This window comes from Euwallacea similis, chromosome 23, assembly GCF_039881205.1.
Source record: "Euwallacea similis isolate ESF13 chromosome 23, ESF131.1, whole genome shotgun sequence".
NCBI lineage: Eukaryota > Metazoa > Arthropoda > Insecta > Coleoptera > Curculionidae > Euwallacea > Euwallacea similis.
This window is the reverse complement of record NC_089631.1, coordinates 2049221-2061689: the sequence shown is the minus strand read 5'-3', so window position 1 is coordinate 2061689 and position 12469 is coordinate 2049221. Positions and strand designations below refer to the sequence as shown.

The window sequence follows — 12469 nt, the reverse complement described above, 5'->3', positions numbered from 1 at the left end:
TTTGGAAAATGCGATGATCAAGAACATGTGAGTTTTGATCCTTAAAATTACGAATAATGAGAAATCAACCGTTCCCCAGGAAGATGTCATGAAATGATTTGACTTGACTCGATCTTCTACACGAAAAACTTGAGTTTATTTTAAATTAAATTAAGCAAAGTCGCTTGAAAATCAAATTAAGAAACCCTGGGCTTTTCCACAATTGCCGTCATTATCAAGAAATTAGATCATTGCACACAGCCCCATTTTTGCCATTACTCGACCAATGTATTCTGTGCATAATATCATGGTACCGGATTATGAATTTATAGGACGTTAACGCGTTTAATCTGGCAGCTTTTCAAATAAAAAGCAAAAGGCCTAAATTGCAAAATGCAGACCTTGGCATATAATATAATATATTGACAGTGCGTAAGTTTGTGAATGTGCTTGTTGGTTAAATTTAGCGATATCTGTATGCATTAATGTTTTAACGAACCAATAATTGTATGTCAGAGGTGTCTATTTCAGTATTCGAGAATTGGTTCAGATTGATAGAAAAATGGCTCATTTTGGTACTAATTTATAGTAAACAGATCGATTATATCAGTCGGCAGCTACTAACTGCAAAATGCGTCTATATACTCTCAGCTAAATATTTTTCCTCATGTGATCACAGCCTCATCCTCCATTCTTGAAGTTGCATACGATTATTAAGCTTCTGTGAGCTTTAAGCATCGTCCTAAGAAGTGCTGACGTTATTGACACTATTTTCTCTCCTTTACCTTGAGGAAATACCTGTAACTTTGATTTAATTATCTCGTATTTTCTACATTCTCTTTTCTGTTAGTTGAGCGAAATGACAGCAGATTTAGCCGAAGAGCACTCGACCGCGACCCTGGCGGCGGAGAGATTGGATGCCGAAACGTCGGAGAGGCTTCGCCTTGAAAAAGAGCTTTCGGAGACTAAACATAAAAACAAGGAGCTGCAGCAAGCTTCAGAAAGGCTGGAAATGGAGCTTTTATACGCGAAATCTGATTTAAATGGTATTGCCGAAGAGGATGAAGAAGGAAGTAAGTGAAATTTAAATATTTAGAGAATTGTTTCTGTGATTTTGACAATTGTTTAGGTGAAGGCGATGGAGTCTATAAACAGAGATATGAAAGAGCTTTAAAGGAACTGGAATTCACCAAGAGGAGGCTGCAGCAGCAGCATGAAGATGACTTAGAACAGCTTGTGGGACTCAAGAAGCAACTAGAGAAAAAGGTCAGCAAAGAACCTTTTATCCAAATTACGCATTTTCCATTCGAAAATGTTTACGCCAATATTTAGTTTCTCAAATTCTTTTATTTTGTAAAAACCACTCAGCTAAGGTAACAATGCTTCCCCAACGAATAACAGCAAGTAAGCACAAGTGTGATAAACAATAAGAGATTTGATACAGTGGTACTTGTTGATTGCAACGCTCGTTGCACACTGTGCGTAACTCGAAACCTGAAATAAACCTTTGGGTCTGATTTATTTGTGTAGTGTGGTTTACCAAACCGCCATTATTTCCCACAACGTGTTGCTTATTGTAGTAGGTGTGAATCGTCTTGGTTTTGTTTACTTTAGTTGAAATTTGCCATAAACAAGTAATGAAAAGTGCCGTATTATTGTCCATGTATGGCAAATAAAGGTGATAGATTTGGAGCTGCGATTTGTTCATTTGAGATCAGAGGTGGTATTGTAGGGTTGACAAATTCATTTGAAAATATGCAACTAGGAGTAGTTGTGTAGTGGCATTTATTACCAATTTCAAACTTTAACCTTAAGTTGAAATTACTCCCAGAATTCTATTGTTCGACACAATTGTTTTTTTAAAATCCATTAATGTACTCTTCTATTCCCAAAAATCGATAATGTTTTTCTTATTTTTTGATATGCATCCGATTTAGGCCTTCTTTAGAGCCTCTGATTTAATACGAATGAAAGTGTTAATCTGGCAAGTAATAGAGGGCACCTAGAGGAATCTAAAATGAAAAGTGTAGTCGGATTTTGACACAGTTCAAATTTATTCAACTATCAGCTGAAAAATTTAACCGTATCCGACTAGAATTTCCCCATAATAATGAGTTAAATTTCGAGTTTTTAGAAGAATATGGTGGCTTCAGTTGGCCTATTAGAGAAATCCAAAATCAATGGCGTAACGTGAAATTACGTTGATAAAAATGCCTATAACCAGATTTTTACATATTTTCTTTTGGTTTCGTTTTCTCATTTTTGTGCCACTTTTGTGTTATTTCGTAATTTCGTCTGTTCCCTCTACATTTCCAACGTAAAATGATTTTCCTTTGAGATTATACGGAATCCTCTTCCTCTAAATTAACTGACTCAACTTCTGACATCATTCATTTAAATCAATACCAAAAACCTGCACAACTCAAAATCAACATATTAGCATAAGAATCTGTTATAGGAGATTAGTTTTATGGCATTAAACTGTTATGGAACAGTTGATAATTATTGTTTAACGTCAAGCACACGGAGTATGTTGTATAACCAATTCAGTCAACAGTGTAATAATTAGCTAATTGTACGATTTTTGAATGAATGACTGATAATTGTTTCCGATTAAAATTGATGTTTTTTTGGAATGCTGCAGTTGGCTGATGCATACGAAGAAGTGGAGGAACAAAGGCAGGTAGTAGGCACTTGGAAGAGGAAAGTGCAGAAATTGACTGGGGAGATGAACGATTTGAAATTGCTGTTGGAGGAACAGAGCAGTAGGAACAATTTGCTGGAGAAAAAACAAAGGTAGGAGCATTTTCAGAGGGTTTTGTATTATTATTATTATTTATTTATTGTTTTTCGTGTCTATTTTTATGTGTTTTTATCTTCTTTGATTGTGTGCATTAACAGGAAATATGACTCGGAAGCAGCGATGCTACATGACGAGCTTAAAAAGGAAAAACAGGCAAAGGATCGATTGTCCCGAGAAAGAGAAGTATACATTGCCGAGAAGTACTCAATGGACAGTTCTCTAGCCGATGTTCGGTTGGAACTTGAATTGAAAGAAGAAAAACTGGCAGCTTTACAGCGCGAATTTGACGAAATCACTTGCGGAGGTAAATTCAAACTTTCCAATTTCAATAGTTAATAAAAGATATGCGAAACTAAATAATTTCTTAGATTTTAGCTCAATTATAGTCGTCTAGACACAATATTAATATGAATTCAATTTAGGCAAAACCGAGGAAGAAGTAACAATCCTACGCAAACAAAAAATTGACTGCGAAAGGCGTCTGCAAGACCAAGAAGAAGAATTAGACGAATTGGCCGGCCAAGTGCAGTTGTTGGAGCAAGCTAAACTGCGATTAGAAATGTCGCTAGAATCAATGAGGAAAGAGGCTAAAAAAGAGGCGCAGATTAGGGAGGAGGAAGTGGAAGAGGCGAGGTGTAATGCGCAAAAGAAAGTGAAAGGTAAGAACAACGTTTTTTAGCTGTACCAGATAGTCAAATAGGAATGAACGTCTGGTTATATTTCAGAAATTGTTATTATAAATATCTGTTTTATTCGCAGTTATTAATATCTTAAATTTTCCATAATTTTTTTTCTCTGCAGCCTTGGAACAGCAACTTGAAAACGAGCACGAAGAACGCACCACCCTCCTCCGTGAAAAACACGAACTGGAGCGCAGACTTCAAGCAGCAGCCGACGCAGAAAGGCAAGACCGCGCAGGTGACGAGGCCCTTTTGCACCGCCTTAAACGCGACCTTAAACGCACCAAAGTGCTACTTAAAGACACTCAAGCACAACTGGAGCGCCAAAAGGCCGAAACCCCCGGCAAAAACATGATTAGACAACTTCGTAACCAACTTGAAGATTTAGAGTGCGCAAGGGCTATTGCTTTGAAGACCAAACAAAGCCTTGAGCAGGAATTAGCGGAAATGCAGTTGTTATTGGATGATGCGCATAAACAAAAAGCGGACGCTGAAGATAGAGCCAATGTGATGCTGCGCGAGAAGACCGATTTGCAGACTCAAGTGGAAGAAAATGAAGAAGAATTGGCCGAGGTTTTGAAGAAATACAAGGCAGCGGTTCAGCAAATGTCTGTGGACCAAATGGCGCTGCAGGAGCAAGTTTGTCTGGTTTCCGAACTTGAAGTAGAGAGGAATCACTTGAAAGAGCAGCTGGCTGAATTGAGTACGAGATTGGAAACTGCGGAAAGCATGGGAGGAGCCTCATCGAATCTACTTTATAAACGATCGGAGTTGAAGGTGAAGGAGTTAGAGTCCAAGTTGGAGTTAGAGCAAACTACAAGGTCCAGAATGGAAGTACAAATCACCAGATTGAAGGAGACGGTGGATAAATTGCAAAATGAGATTACTACATCAAGGGTGAAGGAGCAGCAGGCGCAGGATCAAGTTAGGAAGATACAGAGACAGCTCAGGTGAGTTTGATACCAATTAAAGTGTCATTTTCGCAACTTTGGTTTTTGTTTGATTTTTATAATTTCACATAGTGTTAGTTTTTTTTTTAAGTTTTTTCTATATTGAACAGAGAGGTTAAGGAAGAGCTGAACAAAAGCTTGGCTAAAGAGTCTGAAGTAATAATCAAAAAGAAAGAATTAGAGAAGCGATGCGAAACTCTTGAAGCTGAATCCGCCACTGCAAGGGCGGATTTGAGGTTGGCGCTCAAAAGGATAGATGATCTTCAATCGGCCATACAGGGAGAATTAGAAGATGGTATTTCTAATGAATCCGATAGGTAAGTTATTTCACAGTTAATAATTAATTCTTCTTAGTGAAAGAAATTGATATTTTTCCTCATTTGGATCATTTTTACTCGCAATACTGATGAACTAATGTTCACAGTGAGGATGACAGTTATGGCTCAGATGAGTCCGTCAACACTTTCCTCGCCAATCATAAATTGGGATCCCCAATCAAAAACGATAAGTCTTCCATAGCAAACGATCTTCGAAGGTGAGATTTAACTTTAGCTTTTCTTTGGCAGTTCTCAAATATTGGCAAATTCTTAAATCATAGATTATCTTCCACTAGTCGCTCCAGTACCTCCAGCAATTTAGGTAAAGACTCTTCGTATGCCTGAGTAAAGGAGACACTCTGCAAAACTATCTCGATGACGTTTTGCAGAAGGGATACGACTCTCGAAGATAGTGTTGTGGTTGAATTTGTCTAGAGCTCATTCCATCTATCAAAAATAATATCACTTAAGTAATAAATCATTCAACGAATTTTTGTAGAAACTCGTTTTAGCTGCCGCAATATAATAACAATATGATACAGCTTAGTAATAGTAGGTATAGAATATCAATTTCTAGACATATTGCTTAAACGTTTGTGATAAGACTGAGTTAGACAAGGGCTAGTTAATTTATCTGTCGGTTTAAACGTACTTAAGGAAATCAAATGACGGGGAATTTTCTAGGGAGTATAGTCATTGAAAATATTGTTTGTTAAAGAAATAGACATTTATGGTTCTTTTTTCCTTGTAAATAGCTTAGATCGTCTGTAATTTATGTGAATACATATACATATGTAACTTTTATATTATTAAATCATAGTACCATGAAGTCGTGTAATTTGTACTTGTATAAAACGATATTAAGATAAGTTTAATGTTGTGCAGAAATAAAATTATTGTTCCAATAACTTATTTGAGTAATTATTTTCGGACATGACGGGGAAAGCACGTTGTAGCTCATGTTAGTGAAACCCAAATCCTCTAACTTAAATACGTTTATTTCCTAATAAATCCACTACAATATTTCTTAATCCTCTATAATCTAAAACATATATTTACATACTAAGTTAATCCATACAACACTTAATTCTGAAACTTATTATTTTGCGCTTTATTTTAATTCGAAACCACCCGTTTTCGCTTCATGACGGATTCGAAAAACCACATACAGCAAGAGATATGGTGATAACGTTCGTTCATCGCCTTTTTTACCATCAAACTGTTCGTGGTTTTTCTCTTCCTTAAAGAAGTTGCTATTTAATTAAAATTATTATTTCACAGTTTTGTCTTCATTGTCGTTCTGTTGGTGTAAAGAAAAAGACAAAATGAGGTGAGGTGTTACGATGTTTCCTAAATTTGTTTGTGAACAATAGGATGGTGCAATTTCTTGTAGTACCAATCCTTATGGATGAGGTCTACGATAAATATTTTTATGGTTTACTTGACAGACACATATATTTTCATTGGTGCTCGCAGCGAAAAAGCCCAAAATCATTTTCACATACTTGACAAGACGTTTTACTTGGGTATCCGGCATCGGTCAATGTTCACAGCTGATGGGCTACCATACACTGTCGAGCCTCGACCAGTTTTACGATTTGTTGGTGACTTTCTTTAACCTAATTTAAATTCTTTTATGATTTCCTGGTAACTAGAATATCCTAAGTTTATTTGATGGTTATCCAGAGATCTGGATGAAGGTGATTTCGTTTTCCAGAATTTCGAATAATTTTTTTGCTAAAATCAAAAATAAACTAATATTCTAGAACCCTAAAAATCCTGCGCCATCCTAATACGTACACAAGCGTAATTTTGGAGTAATAATAATCATTGCACGTAGGAGCGCTATTCACACACTTCAGTGACTGTCCGGATCCGTACCGTGAGCCCAATAGCAGCAACTCAAATACAAGTAAAGTCTATTATAAGATTTTTGTCTGCCTGGTACGACTCTGTATTTGGCCACAGTACCGTGTGAATAGTCCATAGAGTCCTCATTTACATGGATATTACCACGATAACCACGCCCATTACAAGAAACTGATCTATGATTATCGGCCTAAAAGACGTCTCTATCCAGGATTTTTACACTGTACATAACATTCTGTGCACAAAAATAAAATTCTCTGCCATGATACAATAAAAATAACCATATTTTTTGTCGATATTTTCAATATAAATTTCCAGCGGAGGTATTTGCAAGCGATACGTTTTGGTTTTGAAGTCAGGCACTACAGTTTGACCGATCTCTGCTCCGTTTCAAGCTGAATTCGGTTTTTATGCTTTTAAACCCGGAATTCATCTTCAGTGTTCCCCTCTACAGCTTTGTGTTTAATGAATGACCGTGGGAATGTGAAGTTTTTGAACAATAATCAGTGCTGCAAAGGGATACGTTAACATCATCAACTATACAGTTTCTAACTAAACACTCCACCACAACAAAAAGGGCAGTTTTTGAAACTCTAATTTACAAATACATGTGTGGAATAGCTAAACATTGAACTGATTATATTCCCATCTCAATTGCAGCGTCAATATACCTCTCTAGTGTTAGGTACTTGATAGCACATCAATATTCCTATTTTTTCTGGTTTACGCGACATATAAATTCAACTAAAATCGAAAGTTTAAAGGTGTGATCACACTTACAACTCTGAAATAATCAAATGCGATACTTACGCAATAAAAACTTTGCTTTTCTCATTTTAATTAAGGTTTGGTAATTTATTCCTCCTATCCTTATCTAACACACAAGTTTATTATTAAGATCTAACGTTAGTAATAAATTTATTTCGTAAAAATTACACCGATTATGCATAATAAATTTTTAAAATTATACTTCACGCTCGTCAAGGAAAACGTAACAATACTGATAAATACGAATATAAGAAAAATACTTTGATAACAATTTTCAACGTTCTATATTCACATCAAGCTAAAATGAGAAACTGTTGCAAGAAGACCGACTTGACTAATCTATCCGGTTGTTGAATATAGAACCTCAGACTAAGTTTAAACGTTCAATAATGTTAATACCTAATTTTACCATAAATCTAAAATATTCATATTTATAACAATATTATATTTAACATTTAAAGGTATCACAAAAAATATGTCTCTTTCTTTGGTAAGAGATATTCTCCTTACATTTCTTGATTAAATCTTAAGAAGAACGAGTATAGATGTTTTAAAGACGTACGATAGAGGGGGTAAGAGATAAGTTGTGCTTCTTTTCTAAGATAAGTTGTGTCTATACACAGATGCCAGATCTCATAAAAGTCCGGTTTCCAGAGAACTTTTCAAGCATTGAATCGTGTGGTAATGAGTAACTAAAAGCCGGCTATAAAATTAATACTGATAGAGGTACAGTTACGAAGAAGACTTATTATATGATCAAATTGTGCGATTTTCATTGATATTTTTTTATTGACAGAATTGAAAACTGAGCTCATCATTGTGGGCATATTCAAATGGTCCCAATGTCTACTGCAAGGCACCTGTACAAAAGCACTCTATCCTACACTCTCCTACATCTTTCACCTTTGAATATGCGGTCGATGATGAGCAGTAGTTTCGCTTTTTGGCAATTCAACTTGTGAGATTTTAACGTGAAAGGGATTTCAAGGGAGCTGTGAAGTTGAGGCTTAAAAATTATTACTCCGGCAGTCTTATGACAAGCAAACTCAAGGAGCCACACTGAGGTGCCTTAGCTGTATGGACATGTTTGCAGGAGAGCATCCAATTTTTCCATCAGCATCCATTTAAGAGATTTTCATTCACTTTCAAAAGTAGGCAAGCTCTCGATGTGAAAGTAGGTACTTGAAGGTTTGCAAAAGTTCTTTTTTATATTATCATTGATTTTAGAGCCTTTTTGTATTTTTGATCTGGTGATTTCCAATATACATTTTTCTTGTACAGAATTCTAAAGTTTTAAAAATTACATAGTTTCCAAAAGTCTCTTCTGAAATCAAAAAATGAGGAAAGACGGCAACGTTGCACTTAGCTTTTGTTGTTTTTTTACTTGAATTTGACAGAAACATTCACGTATCGAGACAAATGTTGACAGTTCACATTGTTCACAATTATAGATGCTTAAAGTTCACATAATCACTAGAAATAAATCACTAGTGATTAAGTATATTATCGATAAATTGTTTATTTCAACTCATTTTATCAGTCCTTAAGTTTTTCAGTCCTGAAAAATATGGAAATTTCAAAGAAACTTTTGAAATTGCTCATAATTTTGGTTTTTTGTAACTTTTCAGGAGCTCCACATACCTTTCGAATGAATATTTCTATTTTTATTTTATTTTGAAAAATTATGATTTTTCTGTCGCTCAAACATTTCCATACAATTAAGACCGTTAAACTGAATCGCTAGGAAAATAACAAAAGCAAAAAATACTAAATCAACGTTGTAAGAGGCAATGCCACCAAGTTCAATAATTTTGTAAAGCTGCTTCTGAAATAAACATCAACAGAGAAATTTTGTACAGAGACGTTTCTACTCGTATCAAACTTGGTTGCATGGAGATGTGTCTTATCTTATTGTCAATACTTAATTGAAACTTTTGGCAATAATTGAAACACATGGATTCACACAATTAGTAATAACAAAGGATTAAACGGCGTTAGAATATAGTATGCTCTTAAATTTAGCATGTGGCCAGTAGAGAGGCTTATTCGGGTTTGAGCCTATGCCACTGCACTATGTTCTGTCTGGGTTTCGTGATCATGTCCTGCCAGTGTTTAGTTTCGGAGGCACCTGAACCATTTTTGCCTTTAAAAAAGAGAAAGTGAAATTTAAATTAACGTATAACAATAAGCTACAATAATGATAAACGCATAATAAATAACAATATACAAATTGAAAAAATGAAACTGCTCGGTTACAGAAAATTTTGAAGGGCATCTACATTAAATGTCAATGCGGGGGAAATAAACTGAAGGGGAGAAAAGAAAAGTAGGCCATTTAAAGTGTAAAATTAAAAGCAAATTTACTAGAGTGTTACATCAAAAAGCAGGAGGGACTTGGGTTTTTTTCAGAAGGAACAAAATGAAGGGTGTTAAGTGCAGAAAGAAAATCTTAGAAGGTAAATTTCGACGTTAGGGAGAGAAACTGAAGGAGAGAAAATGGAAAAAGGGCCTTAAAAGCGCATTTCATGATCATGAATAATGAAAATTCACGGCTTGGTCTGTTCTACATTTGCAAAATACTTACAGCACTGTCCTGTATTCCCTTTTTCTTCAAAACGAAGTCTTTCACGCAGAAAATAGGAGCTTCAATAAGTGAACTTACCAGCCAATAATATTCGTCCTATCAGCTCATTTCGTCCAATATTGTCGAAATCCATCACCATAACGTCTAACGAACATTCCCTGATTTTCTCCCATGGCACGTTGAAGGCGAAGGAGTCGTTAAAAACGGGATTTAGGGTGCACTTGTAGATGGCTGTTTTACGTTTTTCCACGCGTTTGTCGCCGAATTGGAGCCACACTTTCACGTAGGGATCTAAAGAAAAGAACAAATGACACATTATGCAGGTACACACAAAGTAGTGAAAAAAATATTCACCAGGAAGGAAAAAAAGACAGAGGATGCTGGGAACTCATAAATTAGAACCAGATCGTCTACAAACCAAGATCCATCAAAATTTTATATTGCTGAACCAGAAAGTTTTCGAATTAGAAAAAAATGTCCAATAACTCTGATCGATAATGAATACGTAACGTTTGTGAGAATCAGCATGAAGAGGGACAGAGAAAGAGGGGGGGGGGGGGGGGGACAAGAGGGAGAGAGCAAAAGAAAGAGAAAGAGGAGAGGTCTACCTTGTGCTGAACAAAAACTTGTAAATTTGTGTTCATGTTTTTCAGACTTTTACAAAAAATTCAGTTAAGGAATATCAGTTTCGCAAAATAGTTTTTTTTGTAATTTTGCTGTCGAATGAAAAAATCTAAAAAATGTGACTACATTCGAGGTGTGCTCTGTAGCTGGAGGACTACAGTAACCATTGTTGCCACTGGTCCCTTTTGTTAACTGAGTATGAAATAATGTTAAAGTTGTTTATTATGTAACGTGTAGGATTGTTCGTTATGTAACTACTGATGAAATTAAACCTGTTTGCTTACCGGTTTCCAACTCGAAAACTGTCACTCTTTTGCCAAAATTCAGGAAAAAGATTTTTTTGGGGTGGTTAACAAGCTGCGTGGTGCTTTACTTACGAAGATTTCTTCTTTTTTATTCAACTGGGACATCTTCCTTTACGCTTATTTCGAAGATATCCACGGAAACTCAAACCAATAAACCAAAAATCCCATTCTCCCATATAACAGGAAATATGACCGCATTATTCCAGACGAATTATTATGACATTTGAGAAGCCCGACTATAAATTCCGAAAGCATGCAGCTGAAATGGGAATTTCTCGCCCCGTTTATCATACGCGAAGACAAAAATTAGGGTTGTTTGTCACCCTTCAGACATCATGTAATTTACCCTGGATTCAATACTTCAGGAGACTTACCAGATTTTCCGTTTATGTCTTTGGCCTTTAAGTTGCGTGCTTTGAGCAAAGTGAGGGTGAGGGTGCTGTTGCTGGGGTGATAGCAGAGTGACGTCAGCAGTTCTCCACATTTGTCCTTCGCAGGTGGTTTGAGGGCTTTCCAGAATGAAGGCTTTTCGCTAAGGTCAACCTGAAATATGCGTTATTGTACAACAGTCCAAAAAGGCATTCATTAAGAATATTTAAGAGGAATCTCTTTCTGTTAAAGAGCTCATAAATTGAATTTCAGTCTTGAAGGGAAATTCTTTCAAAGGAATTTTCTCTGCTTCTGGGATTAAATGCGCGGACCGCTTAAAATGCAATTTGAATCTGCGAATTACGCGATCCAAAGGCATCAGGATGGGACTCTCAAATTAAGATTTAGTATCCAAGCAGGCACTTTGTCCACGGCCGAAAAAATTATTGAGTGTCACACAAATATTTCCCTCAATTTTTGAAATAAAAATAAAGCCGCCAATTCAGGCACTCAACTTTGCACCGGAACCCATTTAAAAGCCATCCCATTTAGCTCTGGAAGTAGTCCAACGTTTTAATGGATACCATTGTTTGGATTTCCGTAAAACGCGCCTCGCCAACTCCAGTTTTAAGGCGTAAGTCTCCATAATTCAACTGCCTCGTTTAATATCATCAGCTCGGTTACTATGCTGAGCAACAAGTTTCCAAAAAGTTTCCAGTGGCTTTCCGATTTGAATAATTCCGAGTTTCTGGTGCTCCGTGAAGTTAACACAAAGTTAATCCAGTTCCGGTGACAATAATCTCAAAGTTTCTAGCCCATATATCTCATTTTATGGTGTGTAATGATACTCACTAAAACCTGACGGTTAATTGAAAACGTTTTTCCCGTTTCCCGGAAAATTTTCATGCTAACTTCTGAATGGCTTTTGTCGGGTAACTCGGTCGAAATTTCCGCACTTTAGTGAAAATTGGAATTAAGGGGAGCGATATATTTTTGAGGGTTAACTGGAAGGAGATCAAGGTAAATCGCTTTAACACAATTAAGTTTATGACCGGGTAATTACCCTTTTATTACGCATGCATCATAATCGGCCATTATAGCACGCTGCATCGTGTTATAATTCGCGATTATTGCACGCTGCAGCGTGAATAGAACGTTCTTTATAAGCCACATATGATCGCTGCGAAAACAATATTCAAAATTTCTATTCCGGCATGTCTA

General features: G+C 36.2%; 2 protein-coding genes across 18 annotated transcripts in view; one reads left to right on the top strand and one right to left on the bottom strand.

Moving 5' to 3' along the window:
• The window catches only part of Mhcl (Myosin heavy chain-like), an 87918-nt gene extending 82281 nt beyond the window's left edge, over window positions 1-5637 (top strand). For all 6 annotated transcript variants that reach the window (XM_066401714.1, XM_066401713.1, XM_066401715.1 and 3 more), the window contains 9 exons: window positions 830-1052; window positions 1109-1245; window positions 2624-2775; window positions 2881-3086; window positions 3205-3441; window positions 3584-4412; window positions 4523-4729; window positions 4837-4947; window positions 5011-5637. In XM_066401714.1, the coding sequence (XP_066257811.1) occupies window positions 830-1052; window positions 1109-1245; window positions 2624-2775; window positions 2881-3086; window positions 3205-3441; window positions 3584-4412; window positions 4523-4729; window positions 4837-4947; window positions 5011-5074 (2166 nt within the window). In that variant the 3' untranslated portion in view covers window positions 5075-5637. The remainder of the gene's footprint in view (window positions 1-829; window positions 1053-1108; window positions 1246-2623; window positions 2776-2880; window positions 3087-3204; window positions 3442-3583; window positions 4413-4522; window positions 4730-4836; window positions 4948-5010) is intronic.
• Window positions 5638-5709: 72 nt separating this feature from the next.
• Window positions 5710-12469, bottom strand: part of Syt7 (Synaptotagmin 7) — a 260026-nt gene continuing 253266 nt past the window's right edge. For all 12 annotated transcript variants that reach the window (XM_066401742.1, XM_066401743.1, XM_066401738.1 and 9 more), the window contains 3 exons: window positions 11254-11422; window positions 10029-10241; window positions 5710-9509 (listed from right to left, as the gene is read on the bottom strand). In XM_066401742.1, coding sequence (XP_066257839.1) covers window positions 9409-9509; window positions 10029-10241; window positions 11254-11422 — 483 coding nt within the window. In that variant the 3' untranslated portion in view covers window positions 5710-9408. The remainder of the gene's footprint in view (window positions 9510-10028; window positions 10242-11253; window positions 11423-12469) is intronic.